Here is a 25,492-nt window from a genome sequence, read left to right as displayed (position 1 = left end):
CCCCCTGGTGACAACAGGTGAGTAGTTCCCTAAGTGCCTGTCAGGGACCCAGGTCAGTACTTTGTGTGTGTGCCTGTGTGTGTGTTGTGCTGAGTACTGAACCCAGGGTCTCATACATGAAAAGCAGGAGCCTAATCACTGAGCTACATCCCTGGCCACAATTATTTGAAGGATGACCCTGAGATGCTGTCTGAGTAATTCTCCTCTGGATTTTCTCATCAGTCTCTAGTGGCGTTTTCCAAAGACGCCATGACAGCTGGCTTCACTACTCTTAGGGATAAAGGAATATATGCTGGTCTATTATTACATTCTAAAATATCTTAATTTATAAATGGATAGGTATCAGCAGGCTTTTATAAATCCCCAGTACTTTCTAGGAGTTGGTGGGGCTCTTGGGGGACAAGTATGAATCACAACTAAAGCATAGTAAGATACAACAATCTATGGGGCTGGGGTGTTTGAAGGAGGATGCCGTAACGCTCCTCCTTCCTGGTCTGGATGGTAGTTCTCAGCTTACAGCTATTCAACAAGAGGTGATGCACGCTTACAGCTCTTTGCCATGTATACCCGTGTTACAGCGTGTTGGTGAGCAAACATGTGCTGCCCAGACAGCTTGGAGGAAACGGATACCAGCCTGGAATCCTGAAGAAGGCCCAGCTCCTTTGTACTGGAGAAATTTATTGTTTGAAAGTCACCACATGGGCCTAGCTTTATTCAACAGCTTCTTCAAAGATACCTGCTCAGAGCCTAACTTCTCGCTGAAGAAGGTCGCACATCCTGCTCCTTTTTGGGTGGAATTTGGGACAGTTATTATCGTGCGCGTATTATTGAGCAGAGCTTGAGAGCACTGTATCATTGTCCCTTTAAGCATAGTTAGTTCAAGGCCTGCTATTCCCACATGACTCCACTGAGATCCTTTTCAGGTACTGCAGGGAAGATGAAGCTACAAATGCAACCTATCTGCATTTTGTTCAGGAACTGGTTGACAATTTATGTGGGGGCGGAGGGCCCTGCCCGGCTGTGCGCAGGGCTTACTCCTGGCTCTGCACTCAGGGATCAGTTATTCCTAGAGGGTTGTGGGAGACCATATGGGGTGCCAGGGATCAAACCCAGGTCAGTGACATGCAAGGAAAATGCCCTCCCCACTGTGCTATCACTCTGGTCCCCAAGACTTGTGTTTGTAGTCGTATCTTTAAAGACAGGGCAGGTCTCTGTTTGACACCTTCCCGTTTCTAGCGTGGATTCTCTGGGGCATGTGCACCCCTCCCTGTCATTATGCTAGGTTTCTCTTTCCAGAAATGGAAACTTTGCTGCTGGAGCCTCTTCCTGCCGCGGGCCTCCCACGTTAGCCACCCAGTTTCCGCCCTGAAGGAAGATGGGTGAAACTAGATGTTTCGGAATCAGCCCAAGCCCCTGCTCTCCTATCTCAACCCCAGATGATAAATCAAGGGGCAGTTAAATGTTCTGAAAGAGAGAGAGGCTCATCGGGCACGTGATGTAACATAGCTTTCATCACTGGCGAATGGGAAAGAAAGAAAAAAAATGTCTAAGAAATCCAGCCTTTATAAATGGCTTGGGAAGAATCAGACCAAAACAGGATGAAGAGAGAAAAAAGTGACTGTTCGGCAGGCTGGAGGGAGGACGCAGACTCTGTGCCTACCTTCTGGTGTCCTGGAAATGCCCCAAGTCGGATCTCGGTGTCCACGCAGCCCTCCTCATCCAGCGTCACCACCTCCCCGTTCCCACCGTCTTTCCACTTGGGCGATGTCAGGTTGTGGACCACTTTAATTGCAACGGACTTGTGCACGGTGTTCGTATTTGCCCAGTAGATGCCAATTTGAAAAGCTTCCTGGAAAAAGAATGCCACAATTATAAAGTCATTTTCGAAACTTTGATATTTTTACCTCAATTCTCAGGAATTTTGTTTTATTATATAATAGGCTTACTTAGGCAACCCAATTCCTTTAAGGTTTCTTTCTTTCTTTTTTTGATAATGGCAACATACATATCATTTGGGTTCCCAATATTTTCTTTGATTTGTAATGAAATTCCAAGTTATGGGGTGTGGGTGGGATGGGAGGAACTGAAAAAAAAAAAAACACTGTAAATGCCAAAAGCCTAAAAATGGAAGGTTTCATTTCAAGTGACAAGAGAATAATAGGTTCGTGCAGGTCAGCATTCCAATTTCATAAGGTAACATCATCTGATTATTAAAAAAAAGGGGGGGAGAATGCAATTGAAAAAAGATGTTTACTGAACTGGCGCTCAGAAAAAAAGGACTTTCAACTGTTCCCCAGGAAACTGCCAGGAAAACATTTTTCTTAGCAGTTCCTTGTAGCCTATTTTCTTCTGAACTGATGTACCTTCTTGAAACAGGCTAGTCTCGTTGAGAAAACTGTGTAGTGACAGAGTAAAAATGATCTTCCTGTGAGGTTTGGTTTTCTTGGTAATAATTCCAAGTTGTTGTGATGAATAACTGGACAGAAATACATGATTCTGGGCATCCAAGTCTTAAGAAAAAGAACAGGGGCTGGACACGGAGTGTTGCTCTGAAATCCACACTTCTTACCCACCCTGCAGATATCAGACAATTTCTATAAAACCACAAAAGTTATCTAGGGGGTGCGCTTGCATGGAACGTAGTCCTGTTCTTATCGATAACTTTTTGGGGAGGACTGCACTGGAGTGCTCAAGGTTCCTGCCAGCTCTACGCTTGGGGTCTCTCCGTGACACTACAGGGGGGGATCATGGAGTGCTGGGGATGGAACCCAAGCATTCTGCACACAAAGCATGTGCTCAGCCCCCTGGACTATCTCTCTAGCCCCGTCAGCCTTTGTTTCTAATAGGGAGACCAAGAAGTTGGAGCGATAGCACAGCAGGTAGGGCATTAGCTTAGCATGCGGCTGATCTGGGTTCAATTCTCCGCCCCTCTCGGAGAACCCGGCAAGCTACCAAGAGTATCTCGCCCACACGGCAAAGCCTAGCAAGCTACCCATGATGTATTCGATATGAGAAAAAAACAGTAACAAGTCTCACAATTAGTTGTGAGACATTACTGGTGCCCGCATGGAGCAAATCGATGAACGGGAGGACGGTGCTACAGTGCTACAGATAAATGCGACGCTTGTCAAATATCCACTCCCCAGTGGAAATGAGAAAGCAAACAAGTTACCCAATGTAACTCATGTCCTAAAACTTCTGGCAGAAGAAGGATGTCAGAACCGTCTCTGCACATCAAAGAACACATCCTGCTCCTTAGTAGGCACCTGAGAGGGTGGTCCTCCACAACTGATTAATCAATCCGTTAGGAACACAAACACCCCAGAATAAAAGCTCAGTGTGGTAGAAGGGAAAGAATTCCTACCTATTAAGAAAAGCTACAGTACCTGAAAATTCGGAGGGATAATAATTTTGCCAGCAGGAACCTGGAGAACGATCTTCTCCCCTTCAAACAGCCAGAGGTCCCATTTGGACCGGTTGATCAGCAGGGCCCAGGGGAGCAGTTCTATCAGCAGGGTCTTAACGTACGGCTTCCAGACGGACAGCTTCACTCGCATCGGGCTGTCCCACTGGCTCAGCTGCTCATTCCTGGTCCAAACACCGCATCCAAGAGACTCAGTGGGATGTGAGGACTCCCGTCTTCCCCCAATACGCGCCAGGATTCCAGACACGTGACACCTCAGGTGAGGCCTCTTCACCCCAGAGCTCCCCCTGCTGAACATGCACCCAGGGGAAGCCAATGTGTGTGCCACTGAGCTCTGGACCAGAGGTTCCCACCTGCTGCTGCCTCTCCAGCATTAAAGAAAACACCACTCAGCATCTGCCCTGGAGACCTACTTACTTGATGAGAACAAACAGAAAGTGCTCCTCAATTGCACCAGAAACTAACACTGCCCCACTCCCTCATTGTACTACACCCCTGGGACCCTGCCCCATCCCACCCACACACACCCCAGGGCGACAGTGTCACCACTTTGGAAAAACACTGGAACCCAATATAGGCCAGAAGTCGCAGGTGACACACAAATATCTTTTAAAACCTCCTTTAAGGATCTCTAATATTTTTGCAGAGGATCAATTTTCTCCATACTGGGCCTGCTGGGAGAAGCAGAATGCCAGAGAACATTACCTGTCCGCATCCTTTTTATTATACGGCCACCTGGGCTGAGAGGACTTTCCTGCTCCGTAGAATTCATCGAGGATCTGATGGGGAACTAGGCCTCCCGGGTGACTCTTGGTGGCAATCTGCTTAATGAGGGCTGTGGATATGGGGACAGCACAGTCGGAAGCATCATCCTCTTCTCTGGGGAACGGAAAAAAAAAAACGCAAGTCACACAGGGAAAAATGACAAATCAAAAATGGCGATGCCTCCAAAACCCGCGATACTGACAGCCCAGGAGGAGCCCAGCAAATTAGACAGGAAAGTAGCACAGAGGCCCACTAGGCTTCATAAGCAACAACAATCATGCAGAGGCTCAGCCAGGCCAAGGCAACTTGGTAAACCCTCACATAATGACTTGAGTCACCCCATGGTGACAATTATCACACATTTTCTTTTACTTTGTGATAATTCCATTTGTCTTTCTGTTGTAACAAGCAATACAAAATAAATTATTTTGTGCCTGCTGAGGGTGCAGGTTGCGGGGATGGGTAGAAATCTGCGGAGAATGGTGGAAAGAAGGTAACAATGGTGGCGGGATTGATGTTGGAGCCCCGAATAGCTGTAACAACTCTAGTATGAGCAACTCTGTAAACCGTAGTGTACACATAAAGTAAAAGCAAAAGTCCCCAAATCCAAGACCAAGTGCCCACAGCTGACTGCATGCAGTGGGGCCAGCCTGGCTTCCTGGAACAGTGTGAGGGTGTGGGGAGGAACCAGCACAGGGACCGGACCCGCTGCCCACGCCAGCGGGAGGGAGGCCTCCAATCTCTGCTGCCACCATCAGAAGAGGAGCCACGTTTTCGGATCCCTTTCCCTCTGTCTCTTTCAGTTTTTGATTTTGGGTGACATCAAAGGGGTGACTCCTGGCTCAGGGCTTGGAGGTTCTCCTTGGGGGTGCTCCAGGGTATGAGGTGGTGGGTTGGAAGCTCTCTCTCCGGCCCCCCTCATCTCACTCATCTCTTTCGCATCATGTGCTTCATCCCAAACCGCTGAAGAGAAGGCACCGCAATTTACAGAACACCACAGAGACACCCTTTCTCCCAAGTTGTGGAATAACACAAAGAACTGAGTACTGTGTCTCCCTCCTCCGCCCCCGCCCCCCCTCCCCCCCAGCCAGACTTCCTGAAGGAGCAAAGCAGGTACCTTGCTTGAAACGTCAGGTGGTGGATAAGGTCGGGTTCGATGTTTTGCAGCGGTTTCTCCTGCCCCTTTCCGGGAATAATTTGTGTTTCACTCAACCCCAGACTCCTTTTCTCCAAATGTATGATAATGGGGTCTGGAAGATGACTCCTCATGATAAAAAGTGGGCTGAACACAATCTATGAAAATAAGACGACGGGATAACTTAAGGAAGCTGCTTTGTTGCAGTTTCCCAGCTGCCTGATGCTGAAACAAATGGGCCATAAATCTCCTGCCTGGGTCACCATGACCTTCGTTTCTCCCTGAACAGGAAGGGTCAGAGTCACAACCCGAATTTTTCCGGCCGGGGTGCACTCACCATTCGCTGCTCCACCGGCGTGTTGGGCTCCAGCGTCAAAACTGTGCACCAGACGTAAATAATGGAGCTGTCGGAAGATGGTACCTGCCCACAAGACAGAAAACCCTGCTAAATGCCAGACCCAGCACTAACGGCCAGGACTAGTAGCAGGCCGGGACTAGGGACCCGGGAGGTAGATGAAATGGCAAGTTCTAGGGGAAAGAAAAACCATTAAAAAAAAAAAGGAAGAAAGAAAGAAAGTTAAACAAAAGCAGACTTTATTAAGGTAAGGAGTGAAGGCAGAGGCAATGGAACAGGGACACAGGGGAAGGGGTCTGTTTGCAGAGAGGAGGGTACAGACTGAGAGGGTGACGCTATCCTCTGGGGGTAGAAGAGCGATGAGAGGTCGGATGAAAGAAAGAAGAGATTAATAAAGGGAGCAGGACACCCCAAAGAATCTTCTGGAAGGCACTCACTCCTCCCCTGAGGTCAGAGCATCAGAATCTTTTTCAAGTAGCGACTTGCCCCGGGTGGGAGGCTTGAGCCTTGGCCGGAGGAACTATGGGGATTGATCCAAATGCATGAGGAAATGGTCTAAGCAGCGTGGCTCAAAGCCCTTTGTATTAGTTCCCATTGCCTCTTCCTGGCCTGTGTGGCGGCTACGGGATTGAGGCGACCAAGGGAAGGCAGTTTCAGAGTTGAAGCAGCTTCGGGGCTGCTGTCCCACCTGGATGACAGCGCTGCTCTCCTCGGGGGTCTTGGAGTCCAGACACACGTCTCGAGACCAGTCCTCGTCGCCCTGAGCCTTCACGCACAGCTCCGTGAGTTCACTGTTCTCCAGGATGTACGACGGCAGCTTCTCGCGGGCCGCCAGGCAGTCAAAGTGCTCCCGGACCACGGCCTGCCCATCCGGACCGATGTAATGCTGGACGACCTTTAACTCGATGCACTGAGACAGGTAACTGCAGATGACCTGTCGCCCACAGATGATGATCTGAAAGACAAATAACCCAGCAGGCCCCGAGATCAGACTGGGTCAGTTCACACTCTGTAAACGGGACGGGCAGAGTAAACCGTGTTTATTGGATTAATTAATTTGTGTTTATCTTGTGGGTCTACACCAGGTGGTGCTCAGGGCTTACTCCTGATTCAGCACTAAGGGATCACTCCTGGTGGGCTTGGGGGACTATATGGGGTGCCGGAATCAAAGCTGGGTTGACTGTGCAAAGCAAGTGCCCTTCCTGTGTGTCACAGCTCCGGATCCAACCATGTTGATTTTAATGGGAAGGAAAACAGGTCTGAGAGGCTTCGTGAGCGAGCATAAGAAGAAAAATCAGGCTGAGAAAAAAGCAAAAGAAGATTTGAAGGTGCAGAGTTTGCTCTGCCTTTTTGAGTATGCAGAGTCCAAAGGAGAGACACCTGGCAGCGCCACATACAGGGTGAAGGACAGAATGGAGGAAAGAGCAAGATGCCTGCAGGTGTGCCCTGAAGATGTGCACAGCCAGACAGAAGCTGGCTTCTGGGGAAAGAAGGAGTCACGGTTTCCTCCCCCCAGCTCCCCAGTTTCCCAGTAGCTTGGCAGTCACACTTACAAACTGCCCCCCAGACCATGTAATCTCATCAACAGCCAAGATCCAGAGACTCTAAACTAAAGCTCCTGAAACAGAGAGACACAGAATTTCCTGGAGCGTGCGACCTCTTATACTCGAGCCCACTTGCGTATTAAAAGTAGCACACATTTGTTTGGTTTTAACATACATGCTTGTATTGTCTTGTATATGGGGCTCCAGAATGAAATAGAACAACATACAACAACAACGACAGGAACAACAAAAGGAGTCATGGAGTTAGCAACCGAGAAGCAGACTGCAGGTGACAAGCAGAGGGGAAGTCGGGGCTGGCAGAGTGTGGTGATGGGTCAGGAGACCGGAGAGGCACAGAGGAAACTGAGCCAGTGGGGGTGGCCCACGGTGGCCAGCAGTGTCAGAAACAGGCCCAAGCAGACGGGACTGAAGGCGAGAGTGGAGTAGGTTGCTGGGATCAACTGAGCTGATTCCCAAGGGTTCAGTTATGTCTCCACGTTACATAGACTCACGCAAACAACTTTCTTGGGGGAGTGGGAGGTCGGGTGGGATACTCTTGATGGTGCTTGGGGGACCTGTGTGGCCAGGGTCTCACCTGGGGCCCCTATACGCAAAGCATGTGTTCTAGCCCCTTTCCCTGTCTCCCTGGCCCAAAAACTTTTAAAAGAGGTGTTAAACGTTTCATTATGTTGTATTTTATTCTGGCTTTTCAATATTATAGAAGCATGAATATTTATAAAGACAGGTGGGATTATCCATTAAACCCATTACTGTCTACAGGCCATAGCAGGCACTTAAAAGAAAAGGAACAATTAATTTTTATGCAGTAAATACTGTTAGAAAAGAAACCTTTTTGCAGATGAATATTAACCATTATCAAAAGAATTAAAATTTTCACATACTGGATTTTCTATTTCTTACGTCTTCCCAGGTTATACAATAGCCAGTTTTACATACATGCATATATAACTTGTAGGTATAGTCATGCTAAATTTTTTGTGTGAACTCAAATGGGCCATGGGGTACACAGATATCTGGCCAACCTCTGGGTTGATAATCACCCTAGTAGTCCACCTCTCATAAAATTGATACTAATTAAGAAAAAGTAGACAATATAAAGAGAATGAGAGGTGCCCACTATTAATAGCATGAATGCAGCAGACGGTAGCGGCTCTGCTCCAACGAGGTGGTCTGCTATTGCAGCTAAGGAGCCCCATTTGGCTTAGGGATCAGAGGAGCAGAAGAGACCCAAACACAGCTCAGCGGGAGAGCAGAAGATGCACAGGGTACAAGGTCCGACCTGGCTTGATTCCTTGCATCTTTCCCCAAACTGACAAAACAGAAAGAGGTTAAGAGGTCAGGGACGGTGGCGCCTCCCTTGGCCCCACAAAACTTATGGTAACTGGCAACTACCAGCCAGTCCTGGGAGTCCCAGTCTCCTTCAGCCAATGGTCAGCTTATGGGTGAGGAAGGAACTCGACTTTGGTCATCCGGATGAACAAGAAGCCTAGAACGAGGGTCTGGGAAACGCTATATTTGATTTAGGGAATTAGAGAAAGCTGATGCTATATCTATGTGACAGGCCCAGCCCTCAGAAGACCAAAATGGCAAATCTGAGAGGGTGACAGAGAGGCAGACACAGCACTGAGTAGTTGTTTAATTAACCCAAACAGAATCAGAATATCTCTTCCTTCTTAAGTGAGATGATGAACATGAAATAGGGTTAATGCCAGTACTTGGTCCCTTAACTCAATTTAAAGATCTAAAGACCTATTCTGTGACTTCAAGTTGACAGCATTCTAATGGACACATTTCCACTGTTATTAAAAATGCTTGTGATTGTCACAGCAAACCAACTCACTTAGACAAATATAACCTTTAATATACATACATAAAAATATAACTATTAGTCTAACCATTTGTGAATCAACTATCATTTCCCCCAAGGAACCTGTTAGACAATCTAAACACTAAATGGCATTATGGTTTCAATTTACATTATTTGAATAGCAAACTTTAGCTATTCAACCTATTTTCTATCTACTTTTTTGAATTTTATGTGGAAGAGAATTTTATACCTATAAAACCCAGGCCAAGTTTCACTGCTCTATTTCCCCTAGACACTTTGGCCATCTTAAAGGTCTAAAACTAGGGCTGCCTGGGGTATGGTGCTGCCTGCAGGTCAATCTATACCTGTGAGGGGAGTGCATCAGCAGCTTGATGGTGCTTTCAGACTTCTAGATACCCCAACATTGATGCTGTGCCTTTGGTCAGACCCCAACAACTTGGGGCCAAGTTTACCAAGAAAGTAAACGGTCAAAAGTTAGGTATGTGCGAGACACACCCACCAACCACCTCCGGCTCAGCCATATCATCAGAGGCAAGGCCTCTCTGGTTCCTGATCAGGGTGCTTAATGACCATTGGCTGAAGGAGACTTAAACACAAATCTTGGAAACCAGCAGTTTTTGGCAGGAATGCATCCGGTCCTCGCAGTAGGTAACTGGCGCTGGGCCACCCCAGGGAGGAAAGGGTGCTGTCCCTCCACCTGTTCCCTCTTGGTTGCTCAGTGGGCACTATCCTCCAGAGGCCATTGGACAGTCAGGTCTGGGCCCACAGTGACGAGACACATGGGGCCTCAAAGGATGGGCATGGAGCTGGCCCTTTCCTCCCCTCCCCAATGAGACCCCAGGTCACTGCCCATGAATGGCCTCTCTGGCTTCTGACGAAGTTGCTTAGCAGCCATGATCCCAGAGACTCAGGAGAAAATCTCGGAACCAAGTAGGTTTTGGCAGAAATCCCTCCAGATTTAATTATTAAAATTTCAGAATTCCAAAATCACGCGGCCACAGTGACATCATGTTACTCATAATCAGCAATGGAAAACAAATTGTCTACTGTTGCCTTTTCAGCAGATCTGTGTGTTGGGGTAAAATCCCAAATAATAATAGTGGGTCTGGTATAGAAATATTGAATGTAATCAAAATAGAGAGAGAGTAATGTGGAAATCATCTGCCCCACAGGTAGGGGGAGGGTGAGGGATGGGGGGTATACTGGGGTTTTTGGTGGTGGAAAATGGGCACTGGTAAAGGGAGGGGTGTTTCATCATTGTATGACCGAGACTTAAACTTGAAAGCTTTGTAACTGCTCTCATGATGATTCAGTAAATAAATTTATCACGGTCACGGTCCTCCCGTTGTTCATCGATTTGCTCGAGCGGGCCCAGTAACATTGTGAGACTTGTTACTGTGTTTGGCATATGGAATACGTCACGGGGAGCTTGCCAGGCTTTGCCGTGTGGGCGAGATACTCTCGGTAGCTTGCTGGGCTCTCTGAGAGGGGCGGAGGAATCGAACTCGGGTCAGCCATGTTGGCTGCATGCAAGGCAAACGCCCTACCCGCTGTGCTATCGCTCCAGCCCAGCACGGGTGACCACGGGTGACGGGGAATCAGGGTTCGATTCCGGAGAGGGGGCCTGAGAAACGGCTGCCACATCCAAGGAAGGCAGCAGGCGCGCAAATTACCCACTCCCGACCCGGGGAGGTAGTGACGAAAAATAACAATACAGGACTCTTTCGAGGCCCTGTAATTGGAATGAGTCCACTTTAAATCCTTTAATGAGGATCCACTGGAGGGCAAGTCTGGTGCCAGCAGCCGTGGTAATTCCAGCTCCAAATAAATTTATAAAAAGGGGGAAAAAAAAAACAAGGGCTGCAAAATAATACACTTAAAAAACAACGGTCCTGGGGCTGGAGCAACAGCACAGCGGGTAGGGCATTTGCCTTGCACGTGGCCAACCCGGGTTCAATTCCCAGCATCCTATATGGTCCCCTGAGCACCGCCAGGGGTGATTCTTGAGTGCAGAACCAGGAGTAACCTCTGTGCATCACCAGGTGTGGCCCAAAAAAGAAAAAAAAAAACCCCAAAACAGTTCTGAGTCCTGAGTCCAGAGCGAGCAGGCAAGCAAGGGCTCCGGAGGTGCATGAGGCCGATGCATCTCCTGACGGGAACGGGCATCTAAGGCAGCAGTTACCTCTGCCCTTCCACTGCAAGTGCTCGGCCTGCCAACAGGACTGGATGCAAGCCTCTGCTCTGGTCTCAGAGCTTCTGGGTTCCAGGAGAGTCAGGAGAAAATTCTGTTGTCTTTCTCAGAAACCATGGAATCTCTGAAGCCATCTGGGACTTGTTTAAAGACAAAGATCCTCTTGGTGAGTTTTTCTAGTTTCATTTTCAACTGAAACGTGTATTCAAGAGGGCTTTTGAATTTGATAAAGAGAAAAGGAAAGAAGGAAGGAGAGAAAGAAGGAAGGAGGGAAAGAAGGAAGAAGGAAGGGAGGAAGGGGAAAGGAGGGAGAGGGGAAGGAAGGAAGGAAGGAAGGAAGGAAGGAAGGAAGGAAGGAAGGAAGGAAGGAAGGGGGGAAGAGAGGGAGGAAGGCAGGGAGGGAGGGAGGGAAAAAGCCTTAAAGTGGTTGGGAAGAGAGGAATCCCACATGGCCTGTGCCCAGTGGGGCTCTCATGCTGCCCGCAGGCCCAGGAGGCTCAGACGCAGGCCTGCTTTGGTTCAGAGTGGCAACATGTCCATTGCCTTCGTTTCAAAATTATGGTTCGAATTTCGAGATTGATTTATCAGTTGGAGACAGCTACTTGTTTTTTTCTTTAAATGTACGCTTTCTCTTTAAGACACATTTCCAGGCTTCGCACTGTTCTTCTCTATTCCCAAAGCAACAGAGATGCGCATTGAAGATTTCCACATACGATTTTCCTTAGCAGGTTCAGAACTGTTGCTAGTGCGGGGCCAAGGAGAACAGTGATATCACAGCACTCTGCCAGCGTTCCAGATGTACTGGAAAATGATACTAGAACCATGATTAGAAGTATCTGCATGAAGATACTTGCATGGGTACACACATGCATGTGTGCAGACAAATGTACGGGTTAAGTTTGGTTGGTTAGGGGTGATGCTCTCCGCAGAGACAGGACGATGAGGGCTTGAGAGCTGGACGATGCACAAAGTTCTTGAGAAATTTGTAAGTGGCCAATTTCCATTCAGTTTGGGGAATGAGGTCTAAGAAAGGCAGAGTATAGATAATCAAATGGAAGGAAAGGAGGGAGGGAGAAAGGAAGGAAGGAAAGGAGGAAGGAAGGGGGAAGGAGGAAGGAAGGAAAGGAGAAAGGAGGAAGGAAGGAGGAAGGAAGGTACGAAGGAGGAAGAAAAGGAAGGAAGGAGGAAGGAAGGTATGAAGGAGGAAGAAGGAAGGAAGAAAAGGAAGGAAGGAGGAAGGAAAGAAGGAAGGAGGAAGGAGGAAGGAAAGAAGGAAGGAGGAGAGAATGAAGAGACATGAGAGGAGCTGCTTGGTCCCTGTGTGCTTCCTGGTGCCCAGAGCACTGCTAAGAGTGACCCCCCAACACCATCTGGTATAGCCCCCAAACCCAAATTTCTCCCATCACCCCTTCATACCCAAAACCACTGACCAGAAAGGTCCTTCACAGCTTCGATACACGCAGCAGTTAATCTGAGGCTATTCTGACCTGATGCCACGTGGGTCTCGTAGGAGACACTTTCATTGGCACGTTGTGTTTGCTTCTGGTCACACAGCAGTGCTCAGGGCTGACTCCTGGCTCAGGGGACAGTATGAGTTCCAGGGACTAACCGGGCTGGCTGCATGCAAGGCAAGTGCCCTGCCCGCCGCACTCTCTCCCCAGCCCTCCTTTCATTCTTCCCACTGCTTCTGTCCCCCACGTCTCACCCCACTCTGTTAGATCTTGAAGGCGGCTCACTATGAAGCACAGATTTATCTGATTACAAGAAATTCTGAAGATCTGAAGTCTTAATCTTAATCGTAGATTATGTGTCAAACACCAAAAAAAAATCACTCAGATCTTATGGATTAAAAAAAATTATTTTTATGGTTTTGGGGTCACACCTGGTGGTGCTCAGGGCTTCCTTCTGGCTCTGTGCTCAGGGATCACTCCTCACAGGGGTTGGGGAGCCGTATGGGATGCCAGGGCTCATACCTGGGTCTGCCTTGTGCAAGGCAAATACCGTACCCTGATGTACTATCTCTCCAGCTCTGATAATTGAATTTTATGGCTAATCCTTTTAAAGACATACAGGCCTTTGGCCACATACACACAGAGAAAGATGATTACTGAAGGATTTAATTGGCAACACTTTGGAAATTATCTGAAGGTTCACCAACAGGGCCCGTGTCCCTGGGCCGGAACAGACTGCCTGGAGGGTCTGCAGCCATCAGGAGAAGAGGAAGGGAACCGCTGAGTGGAAGAAATCAGTTAGAAATAAGTTAGGATTGTCCCATTTGTTTATCTCTGTTTCCACTTGCTTGGTCAGTGGTGTTTTATCTTTGAAGATACCTTTAGCTTCAATGTGGTGGAGGGTTTTGCTGACCATTTCTTCAATGTACCTTATGGATTCAAAGTAACAGAATGGGAGACTAACACCCAAGGATAGTAGAGATAAGGGCCAGGAGGTTGCTCCATGTTTTGGAAGCCAGCCTCACATGCTGGGGAAAAAGGCAACTGAGATAGAGAAGGGACAACCAAGTAAGTGATGCTTGAAGGGCTTGCTCAGGATGGGAGATGTGTGCTGAAAGTAGACTATGGACTGAACATGACGGCCACTTAGTACCCGTATTGCAAACCATAACACCCAAAAGGAGAGACAGAGTAAAAGGGAATGTACCTGCAACAGAGGTGGGGGTGGAGGTGGGTGGGAGGGTGGGTGGGATACTGGGATCACTGGTGGTGGAGAAAGGGCACTGGTGGAGGGATGGTTACTCGATCAGTGATGACTGGAACATAATCACGAAAGTTTTAAGTCTGTAACTGTACTTCACAGTACATTAGAATTAAAATTTAAAAAAAAAAAAGAAAGAAGTTAGGAACCTGCGGTGGCCATCAGGGTTCTGGTCAGACCTGAGCGCCGACCCCTGCCACGGTGGCCTGGGGTGCTGAGGCGAGAGCATGGAGGACAGTGGGTGTGAACCCTAGGGTCGAGTCTCGGCCTCCACATCATAGACACAGCAACAGGGGGAAGAAAATATCCAGAGAAATCGGCCTGCAGAGAAGGAGTCCCCGCAGTAAACATGGTCACGTGTCTTTGGGTAGTCGAAATAGGGGGCAGTTTTGGGTTTTCATTAGACTGTCTATTTCTGACATAATTTTCATGATTCTAGCTGTAATTACAGTCTGCTGGGTTATGGCAGGATGGAGGCAGCACTGCAAGTACTCTGCACACATAAACTCATTCAACTCTAGGGCCAGGGTGACAGTTCAGGGGGAAAGGCAATTGCTTTGCACGCGGCCAATCTGGATTTGATTCCCAGCACTCCCTATGACCCCCTGAGCCTAGCCAGGAGGGACCGATCTCTGAGCAGGGTCAGAAGTAAAGCCCTGGGCACTGCTGGGTGTGACCCACAAACAAACGAAACCTCATTTAACCTTCATTCTAACTTAGTGAGGAAGGCACTATTACTTACTTACTATTACGCCCCTCTTCATTCAGAAGAGGAAACTGAGTCACTCAATGAGGATGAATCACCGGCTGGAGATCAAGGCGGGGTGGCCTATGTTCAGCACCAGGCCAGGCCACGGAAATCATTTCTCAAGTGACGGCTGGTGCACCAGACTGGAGCAGGAGTGCCTGCCTCGCATGTGGAGCGTGGGGTTGGATCCCTGGTACCACCTGGCTCCTGGAAGGAACATGGCTGGGAATGCCTCCCAAGCACTGAGCTGCTGGGTGTGGGCCCTGAGCAAAAGCAAAACTATAACATCCCAATCAGTCCTTCCGCTGCTGGCTCTTGTAGCGACTCTGCAAAAATGCTGAATCAACCAGGATGCTGAGCTCAGAGCCATGACACCCAGAGCAGGGTCCCAGTGACCCACAGCATCAGCACCACCTCACGACTGCTGGACACACAAGCAATTACACGGGCCTCTGACCTACTGGGTTTGGACCTAAGGCTGGGGGCAGCAGCGGCTGTTTTCAAAAGTCCCCTGGAGCTTCTGAGCGCCAGTGTGAGTCTCTCGCTAGCAGCGGGAAAGTAAAGGGTGAAACACAGGCAGCTCCCGCGAAGCTTCTGGAGGGCAGGCGCAGAGAACAGAGGGGACCTGAGGAGTCCTCCCAAAGAGTTCCCTGTGCACCTCCTAAGCCCCAAGGAACAGTTGAGGCTCACTACAGGGTGTCCAAAGCTAGAGAAGAACTTGGCTGCGGGCTGGAGAGGGCTGCTGTGTGGGAGCGGCTCCTCACCGGAAGTCCTCACACAGATGCTGCCTGGCCACTGGCCAGACATTCTGGGGAACAGAAAGAGGCACAAGGCATGCTTGAAAGAGCCCCCCTCTCCTGCCCCCACTGCCCCCTTCACGGTAGAGTCAGAAAACTGGTGTGGACCAGTGGGCAGACACTGGGAAGAACATATCTGTGTCAGAGTCCAAGTTCGGGCGGAGGCTGGTGACACTTCTTGCTCCAGCTCAACGTGCTCAGAGTGAGGCAGTCCTCTACTCCCCACCCTCTTCTCCTCCTGTATCTCTGCCACTAAGTCCTCCCTTCTTATGAACACCCTGAGTCCTTTCACACTGCCAGCGATGCTCCCAGTTGGGTCTACAGCACTGCGTGACTCTGATGCAGACTTTGTCACCGTGCCCTGCCACTGTGAGCCATCGGTAACGGTCAGGCCTGTGAAGACACAGCAGGGGCCATGCTGTTTGGTGGAGATTTCCTGGCCTCGGCTCTTTTCACTACTGCCCACAGGAAGGCGCCCACCTGGGCCGGCTCCCTGGCAAGGTCCCGTGGGGAAGGACATGACTGGGGTCCTTCCTGCAGCAGCAGCAGCAGCTTCCGGCCCGCACTGGGGCTCTAGGCACAGAACGCTCCCTTTCCACTAGGTCCTGCCTTCCCATAAGCCCTGGCGAGACAGTTCTGATCCAGATGCAGATGTGTGTGTTCAGACTCTTAGCGGGATCCCATGATTATGTGTGCTGGGAAGTCGGCTTTCAGATTTTAATACTTCCGTCTCCCCTCGCCTCCTTTCTACTCTTGTCATACGCTCCATCCTTTAAAAACCACATTTTCACATCTTAAGAACACACACACAAAAGTGTCAGATATTTCCCCCCTGCTTTTTGCCATCTTAGAACTTCAAAAACAGCCAAAAGGAAGTTTTATAAAATACATAAAAATATGTGCTGAGAGCTGAGGTTTTATATGCCAAGACTCAGACTGCAGTGAATTTTTATTGCCGTTAATATTAACTCCTAGGAGAGGCCCAGCCGGCCTGCGCCCTCGGCCCTCCTGGCTGGGACCCGTCCCTTTCCTTTCCTCCCAGGTGAGGCACACAGCCTTCAGCATCCCCGCCAGCTTGGCCAGGGGTGGGGGATCCCAGACCCCCAACTTGGCTCCTTCTTCTGCTCAGTGAAGGCCTTCTGGCCATTTCACAGCCCATTAGCACCTCCAGCAGAAGGTAGGTGGTGACAGGGGAAGAGGTGAGACGAAAATCAGTAAATTTTACTGCTCGTTAGCAGCTCTCGTGAAAGGGGACAGGGGCCGGAGGCCATCTTCCTTCCTCCTCCTCCTCCTCATTGTCCCAGCACTAAGCAGGTGCTCCTGTGTGTAACGGGGAGGGGCACCACTGCGATATTTTCTAAATGAGTTTCATCCCTTTGCACTGTCCTTCCACTTGTGACATCTGGGAATTACTAGTGGTCCGGGCTGGGAACGTACCTGTTTTTGCACCCCGCTGAGCGGCCGCACCTTGATGATGAGTGAGGCGGTTCGGCCCTTGTACTGAATCGTCCGGATGAAAGTCCCGGCCTGGTCCAGGCTGAAGGGCTCCGACCAGCGCCAATTGCCCCAACCTTCGATACAGATGTGTAACAGCTGGAGAGAAAAACAATCGTCATAATGCCAACAGTGCCAACAAAAATCCCATCCTGAAATGAAAAGTCCCACGGCTGGAAAACCTTCGTATTGGTAATATTCAGCATCTGTTTTCTTTCTAACCTGCATTATTCATCTACTTCCAGCTTATTCAACCGGGCTAAGAATAGCAAATATGCCACATAGAGTCGATGTGGTTTTCCAGATCACATTTTAAACCTTCTTAAAAATAATTGTCCTATCAAATGGGGAAAAGCCTGTTGAACATTTCAGCAAAACTGCTTCATTCATCTGGAGGACAAGAGGGTTGAAATGTGAGATCAAAGAAGCTTGGTCTTGGCAGAGAGTTGATGCCTTCTCATGGCGAGACAGTAATTAAGGCTAAATTTGGTTGGTGGCAGAATTTTCTGACCCTAATTGTCATTCCTTATTTTCTCTTTTGATAAAGAATAAGACGGCAATTTGAGGATGCAGTTCATTTAATACGCTCTCATTTTGAGATTACAGCTGTAGAATTAGAAATACCTTCACCATTTTGAACATAAGAGAAAATGTCCCTTTCCATTCTTTCCCCAGTATGTATTTACTGTCACTTTTACCAAGTAAGTTTCCTGATTGATAATACTCCTATTTATATGGGTAGAATTGTCACGCTCTGTGACAGGTGAAAGTCTTTCACGGCCATCAAATTCTCCCATATCCAACTCCTTCCAACCAACTGCAACTCAGAAAAAAAAGTCGAAATAGAAATTCCAAAGCAACAATTATGGCTTCTTTAAGAAACGCGTTTAAATGAAAATAAACATCTTCATATTATAAATAAATATGGAGATAATAAGCTAACATCTTAGGAAAACATTTATGACCCACAAATATTTTTATTCACAATATATGTATTTTTTGGGGAAGAGCTAGTTGAAGACTTGTGCATCAGTTCCCCAATTAACAGAATAAATAAAACTTTGGAAACGGTCTAGAAAAGTGATCACGATAAGCCCTTAAAATAGACACAGTCATTTACACGGGGATTACCATTAAAGCTAATGTCTTGTGGGAGAAAGATTACTTTTCAGTTTCAGCGTCGGGAGGAGCCCTTATAGTCTTTCTGCTGGCAAATTTCCCAAGGTCACCACTGACCACTACAGCAAGCTATCTGGTGAAGATTAAAGAGAATTGCTTTAAGTGCCTTAATAAAATATTAAAAGAAAAGCTCTTAACTTTATTCCCTGCTTTCACTCTGACCCTAACTCGGGCTGTGGAACGGGAAAGCGATGCGGATCCTGACAGCGTCGCGAAAATGTCCTAGATGGCCAAGCCTCCAGGGAAACGTGTTCTTCTCTGCACTGTGCAACATGAAAGTATCTTTGATGTTTAAATATTCCTTACTGGGGGAAAAGAGGAAAAAAGAAAAAACAATAGCAGTGTTTGGAACCACTTCAGGCTTTTTCTTTTGTTTTTGTAGCGGCAATTGGGAATAAAGCTCAGGGCACACACAGAACCAAAAGCGACAAGAGAGTTGTTTTCTTTGGAGAGACTGGTAGCTGGAAATGACAAATAATAATAATAATAATGATGATGATGATGATGATGAGGCATGGTACCTCAGGTCAAGCTCAGCTCTATTTTCCTTGCAAATTCCACAGGCTCTAGAGACGTTTGGGGACCCGGTGCCGAGGGAAGGGGAAGCGCCCACGTCAGGGCCAGGGGCTGCTCTGCTACAGCCTGTGAGACCTGCGGGGGCCCCAAGGACACCACGGCTGCAGGTTCTGCTTGGCAGCCATTTGGTGTTTGTTTTTAGATTTAATTTTATTATTTTTGAGGTAACCTGATTTACAACAGTGTTAGCGTTCTTGATGTACAAAGTCACTGCACTCCCCGCCAGCATGCCAGAAGCCTTCCACGGCTGTCCTCATGTCACTGCGTGCCCGCCCCCTCCCTCCCCAGCCACTGTCCCTCCTGGGTGACCCCCGTTCTGCCCTCCGAGCCCCAGGGTTTGTTTTCATTGGCCACTGTCCTGGCCCTGCTTGGCTTCTTTCTGCCCCGTGGATGAATGAGATCATCCGGCCTTTGTCCTTCTCCCTCTGACTATTTCTCTCAACGTGACCCACTCCGGCTCCATCCCTGCTGCAGCCAAAGGCCCGGCGCATCTTTTCTCGGAGCTGAGCGTTAGCCCCCAGCTCCAGAGCACTCCACTTTGTTCAGCGCCACATATATCCGGCCGTTTGGGCTGTTTCCAGACGTAGCCTCCTCGCAGAGCACAGTGCTTTGGCAGCCATTTGTGCCCAGGATGCAGGAGCAGTTACTTTCTCCGCAGGAGGAAAATTCACACATTTAGACTTCATTCACACAGAAAAGTGAGGTGGGAGAAATAGAGACGTGCTTCCCTCCATGCAGTGTCAGCCGAGTGTCTATGACGTGTAGCTGAGCACTAGAAAACTTCTAAACAGCACTGGCAGTTCCGTGTATAAAGCACGTGAGGGAAAGAATTGCATTCGTGAGAGGAAGACCACCAAACAGGATCTTCGGAGCCCTGGAGTCTTGCCTAAGGCATGCCTGCTCTGGGCACTGGACACCAAGGAGCAGCTCCCTGGGGACATCCAGTGAGAGGAGAAGCTCGGCTCTCGATGAGCTGCTTACTGCATCTCCCTGCAGAGGTGCTTGGAAGCAACAAATCCACCCATCTAATAGCCAATACTCATGCATCTGCTTTTATTCCTCTACTTTAGGCAATAGGCAATGCGAAATTTATGCTAAGAAGCCTTCTGAGACTTCTTACTTCCATCCCAACCAAATCTGATTCCCGGTAGGAAGGGAAGTCCATCTGCCAGACACCCTGGAGAAAGACTTGGGAACCTTGCTCTGCAAAGAGTTGAAGACCTTAGAAGGGAAGGAAGATCACATAAATACCTAAATGAAGCCTGAGGAGAGGCCTGAGGTGTGCGTGGGATGAGGTGGGAGTTGAGAGGAGAGAGGACCTGTTCCAGGGAGCAGGGATGGGAAAGCTTTGGGAAACGATGGATCTCAGGTCGGGTGGGAGTTCTGGTGGCAAAGATGGCCATTTACTTCCAGGTCAAAGGCGCAGTCTGAGATATGAAGGAATTTTGCTTGGGACTATGTTAATACTCTCAACTGGCCTGAGAAAGGAGAGAGGAAACAGCTGGGACAGATAAGGTTGGAGAGTTGGACCCAACTCAGGTTTCTGCTTTGTTTAGGAACGAGTGCCTGGCCTCTGGGGCCTCTGTCTAGGTAAGGGATGTCCCGAGAGGCTGGGAGATGGACGGAGTGGGGGAGAGAGGTCTCAGGGTACGAGCCTGAAACACGGGGGAGAGGGATCCATGGGTTTGGAGAATGCCCCTCCCTTTGCCTGGGCCCAGGTACTTTTAAGTCTTATCACTTTGGAAGTTTCCTTTCCCCTCTATGAAGTTTCCTTTACTGACTCACTTCCTCTACCATCTTTTCTGGTCAGACTTTTCACTCCCTCTGGCCCACTTCAGCTAGAGTAATAGTTTCCAGTGGGAAAAGAGGTCAAACAGGAAGCATTCTTGTTTGAACATTTCAATAGGAACTGAACGTCAACAGTAAGGCAGGTTGTGCAGTGACCACACTCATTGAAAGGCCCCAGTGGGCTGAAATCAATCTCTCTCTCTCTCTCTCTCTCTCTCTCTGTCTCTCTCTCTCTCCCTTTTTTTTCCCCCCAGCAGAATCCCCCTAGTATTAGGCTAGCAGTTAAATTCATAGCTTTTCTATGGAAGATCTCAAAGGGATCATACATACATACAGCTTTTCACTAAAAAAATTTTTTTTTCAATACGAAATAAAACTAAAAATGAAATTCCTGATAAGGGGTTTGGAGGATCAGTGCTGAAGACCACCCAGAGTCATGTCCAAAAGGAGAATTCCTAAATGGACAGACTGAAGAGGAAAAAAAAAACAAGATGGAATTTAGGAAAACAAGGGACATCAAAAAGAAAAAGAGAAAGGGCTGGTTAGGAAATAGTTTTGAATGGTATCTTACATGATGAAGGTACCGTTTCTAAGGGATTGTACTTTACTATTTATTCTATGTTAAAATCATTGGTAAGGTTATTGATACCTACATGATCACAAACTGGAAAATGTACTTTCAGATTCATTTGCATGTTTGTTTGCATTTCCTAATAATTCACTATACAGTAAAATATAAACAAAACAAAGTGTATGTTATGTAAACAAAATGAAAATCTGTATTAACTTCAACATTTTTTTCAATCTACCCATTTCTTGTAGAAAATTTAGATGTTCTGATGAACTGTAGAACATCTGTAGAACATTTAGATGTTCTAATGAAAAGAAAATGATGACACTGAATCATCTCAGGTTGACTGGTCTGGGCTGAGAACCCTGGGGCCTTAGAACAGAGATTGGCAGATTTCCCTTGAAAGGGTAATCTGAAGGCCCTGTGGCACCCAGCCACACCGACACTCTCCAGCACAGATATGCCCAGCTTCACAAATGAATGCCATCAAGCCATCAAATCATTCTGGCTCCATAGCTCCCTCCAGATTTCATGGTACTGACAACCTAGTAGGAGCACAGCAAATTTGATGGGAATGTTATGTAGAAGCCCACTGTGCTCAATAAGCAAAGCATAGAAGGTTCAACTAGCACCAGCCACCTCAGAAAGTTCTCAGACAATGATCAGCAACTCCACTGTCAGATATAGCAGTTATCACAAATTGACTTTCATCCATCTATTTTTTGATAATTCTACTTGCCCCCCCCCCTTTTTTGGTAACAAGTAATATGAAGCAAATTTGTTTGTGCCTGCTAAGGTGAGAGGCTTGGGGGAACTGGGATGGAACTGAGGACATTGGTGGAAAAAGGTGACATTGGGTGCTGGTATTGGTGTTGGGTCACTGATTGTCAGAAACAACTGTATTATGGACAACTTTGTAAATCAGTTATATTAATGAAAATCAAGTGAAAACAGCCATTATCTGTATTGATATGCATTATATAGATGTACTAATATGTACTAAAATTTAGAAGCATTCCTTGTTTTTATTATGTTCATTAGCTGCGGAGGCCACTCCAGGTGGTACTTAGTCTAGCAGTGCTGGGTGGCCATGAGAGCCACACAGTACTGGGGACCAAACCTTGGGGTTTGCAAATCATGCACATTGTGTGATCTACCACTTAAACCACATCTTTGGGCCCTCATTTATTTTTTTTTAATTGCTGATCCCTAGATTCCAAGAGTTTGCTGAATAAATCAATCAAGATAACCCAAGGTAGATGCTTACACATGCAGTTAGTAACAAAAATATTTAGAAGCAACTCCTTTTAAGCATTTTTGGATTTGGGGGGATCACATGTGGTGGTGCTGTGGGGCTAGTTCTGGAGTACTGGAGGTAACAACATGATACCAGAGACTGGACCCAAAACTCCTGCATGCATAGCATGTACTCTGGGGCCAGAGTGATAATACAGTGGATAGAGCATTTGCCTTGCACGCGACTGACCCAAGTTCAATTCCCAGCATCCCATATCTCTCAAGCACTGTCAGGAGTAATTCCTGAGTGCAGAGCCAGGAGTAACTCCTGAGCATCACTGGGTGTGACACCCTCCCCCTCCAAAAAAGAAAAGTAAAATTTAAAAAAGCATGTACTCTATCCATTCTAGCCTTTTGAACCATCTTCCTGGTCTCCAATTTCTATTGCAAATGACCTTTCAACATAGGAGATTTCTTTTACATGTACAATATTAAACTATAAATAAATGTAATCTTTCAGACCTTGCAATGCTGATATTAAAACACAAATAAGCCCCAAATGGCACAAAGAGCATCATGAGTGGAAATAAGTCAAAATACTAAAGAGAACTCTTTGTCTTTAGTGCTAACTGAAAAGCTACAGATCAAATTAAACAGATCCAAGTCCCATGCGTGTTTGGAATGCATAAGTGGAACTGATAGTACATTTCACACCAATAAATTAACATAAAAATAGAATGAAACATGTTGCTTCATCATTGTTTTGTCAAGGCTGTTGACTTTCAGGAGGTTTCTGGGGACCAGAAACAATGTGAAAACCCAGATGGAGAAGTTTCTGGAGAAGGGTGAGGGCTGGCGTGCCTTTGGATCAGTGCTGGAGGTCTTAGGAGCCTAGCTGTCCTCTCACATGTAAACAACAGGCCCCCTCTTCTGGGAGTCAGCTAGTGGAAATGAGTCAAAGAATCTAATTATTTTCTACTAAACGCCCTGGACTCTGGGGTCGAGAGACAGTACAGCTGGGAAGGGCTTGCCTTGCATGTGGCCAACCCGGGTTTGGTCTCCTGCCTCCCATATGGTCCCCTGAGCACCACCAGGAGTGACTCCTGAGTGCAGAGCCAGCTGGAAGCTCTGAGCATCGCTGAGTGTGGCCCCAAAATAACCACAAAAAGCCACTCAAGACTTCACAGTGTGCCTTGGAGAGGAGAAAAAGAAAGCAAGTTCCCTGTGCCCACACTGAAGAGGTGACAAGCTGGCTGGCTGCAGGAGGCTCTGCCTTCGGGACTGTGCAGTCAGCACAGAACTCAGCCTCCCGGGAAAGAAGAAAACCTGGTGCACTCCCAGGCTGTGGTTTCCAATGCAACTGGAGCTCCAGGGCAATTCTCCTATCAGCGATCTCACTAGCATACACCCTCACTAGCACACACCTGGGTGCGTCAGTGCTCAGAGGAATGTGTCCTCAGGGAGCAGGAAGAGATAAGTGCAAAGATCTGCCAGGGGTAGGTTGTGTGGCACTGTTTTAATAATGCAAACTTGGCACCGCCCGGAAATGGGTCCAAGAAAGTCTTATAAGAAAAAGTAAGAACTACCCATATTAGCATATGACTTGCCAAGTGTTGGGCTGACGTGCTTTTTCTGTATTTTTGCACTGACTCCTAACAGCACTCAAGAAAGCCGACTGGGGTTCACAGGGAGTGAATGTCTTATTTAGGGCCATGCCCTGAGGAAAGCAAGGTATGAGATTTGAACTGAGGGTGTACCCAGAGCCTCTATTTTTATTCAGTTTTTGCAGCTTCAGGGATCAGACCCAGGACTCTCACGGGCAAGGTGAGTGCTCAACAGCTGATGGATCCTGGTACTGAGCTCCCATTCTTTTGGTCTCTTTGTTTTAGGGCCATACCCCACAGTGCTCGGGATTGCTCCTTGCTCTGTGCTCAAGGGAAAGTACTCAGGGGAACCCAATAAGGTGCCGGAGATTGAACCAGGGCCTCTTGCATGCAAGATGTGCACTCTGTGTGTGAGCTCTCTCTTCGACTCCCAAGTATGCTCTTAAACATACTTAAGTTAGTAGAAACAGGTACAATTTGATGCTAGCTGAAGTTTTAGAATATTAATAACTATTAATGTTATTAATGGTATTAAGTATCATTAAAATTTTAAGATAAAAAATACTTATGTTGTAGAATCCTATGCCAGTGAGAAAAATCAGTGTGAAAAAGAAAAAAGAAGAATATCGGTTAGCATCAGAATAACTGAAAAAGAACCAACCTATTACCATTAAAAAATGTGCAAGCTGCACCCCATTTAAAAAAGTGAATTAAAAAGTATGTGTATCTATTTCTAAGGAGGAAATGGCCTGAAAGGGCTAAAATGCTAACAAGGGCTATCTTGGGGCCGTGGGGTTATGGTTTTTTTATGTTTCCTGTGTGTATGTGTACTTTTACGTATTTTCTAGATTTCATAATATAAATATGTATTATTTTGCAATCAGATAAAATTAATGCTATTAAAATGGGAAGGGATGGGGGAGTTTAATAGAAAGCATACAGAGCCTGCATTTCAGGCAAAAAGAAACAAAACATTTCTCTTAAAAAGCTTGAGTTTGGCCCCCACCACTGGGGGCCGCTCGGGCCCTCGTCCGTGGCCCCACTTTCTCCTTGGCACTGCTGTCATCCTGCTGAAGGGTGACATGACTCTCCAGTTCACTGCCGGAGCATCCCAGATTCATGCTCGGGGACTGGCTCACTATTGTGCTTCACATGACTCCCAGAGCAGTTTAATGTAATTATTAAACTTTTTTCCCCTTTAGGGCAATAGTTTATTTTTTTTCCATTTAGCAAACATTATTAGGATCTACAGTAATTAAATGTTTGCCATAAAGCAGCTAACCATACTACATAGGGTGGATGGTGAGATGAGACACATTCCTTACAGTGAATAGCCTTATGAGATAGTGGGAAAAAGAGATAACAAGGGGGGGAAAATCATACAGTGAAATGATGATGAAGGGGAAAAAATGTTGTAGGGCCCCAGAAGTATTCTGCTTGGGAAGTGAAGTTGAACCAGAGGACATATTTTACTTATTCCAAGCAACATACATGAAAAAGAACAAGTTGCAATCAAGTTAAAGA

General features: G+C 47.3%; 1 protein-coding gene across 4 annotated transcripts in view; it reads right to left on the bottom strand.

The window, feature by feature from the left end:
- VPS13B (vacuolar protein sorting 13 homolog B) overlaps window positions 1-25,492 on the bottom strand; it is a 667,453-nt gene that overhangs the window by 31,319 nt on the left and 610,642 nt on the right. For all 4 annotated transcript variants that reach the window (XM_056124953.1, XM_056124949.1, XM_056124951.1 and 1 more), the window contains exons 43-49: window positions 16,958-17,113; window positions 6,368-6,634; window positions 5,662-5,745; window positions 5,307-5,482; window positions 4,130-4,303; window positions 3,387-3,588; window positions 1,661-1,849 (exon numbers count right to left, since the gene is read on the bottom strand). In XM_056124953.1, the coding sequence (XP_055980928.1) occupies window positions 1,661-1,849; window positions 3,387-3,588; window positions 4,130-4,303; window positions 5,307-5,482; window positions 5,662-5,745; window positions 6,368-6,634; window positions 16,958-17,113 (1,248 nt within the window). The remainder of the gene's footprint in view (window positions 1-1,660; window positions 1,850-3,386; window positions 3,589-4,129; window positions 4,304-5,306; window positions 5,483-5,661; window positions 5,746-6,367; window positions 6,635-16,957; window positions 17,114-25,492) is intronic.

This window comes from Sorex fumeus, unplaced genomic scaffold (genome assembly GCF_029834395.1).
Source record: "Sorex fumeus unplaced genomic scaffold, SorFum_2.1 ptg000053l, whole genome shotgun sequence".
In the NCBI taxonomy this organism is placed as follows: Eukaryota; Metazoa; Chordata; class Mammalia; order Eulipotyphla; family Soricidae; genus Sorex; species Sorex fumeus.
The sequence above is the reverse complement of the archived record's forward strand: the minus strand, read 5'-3'. Positions and strand labels throughout refer to the sequence as shown.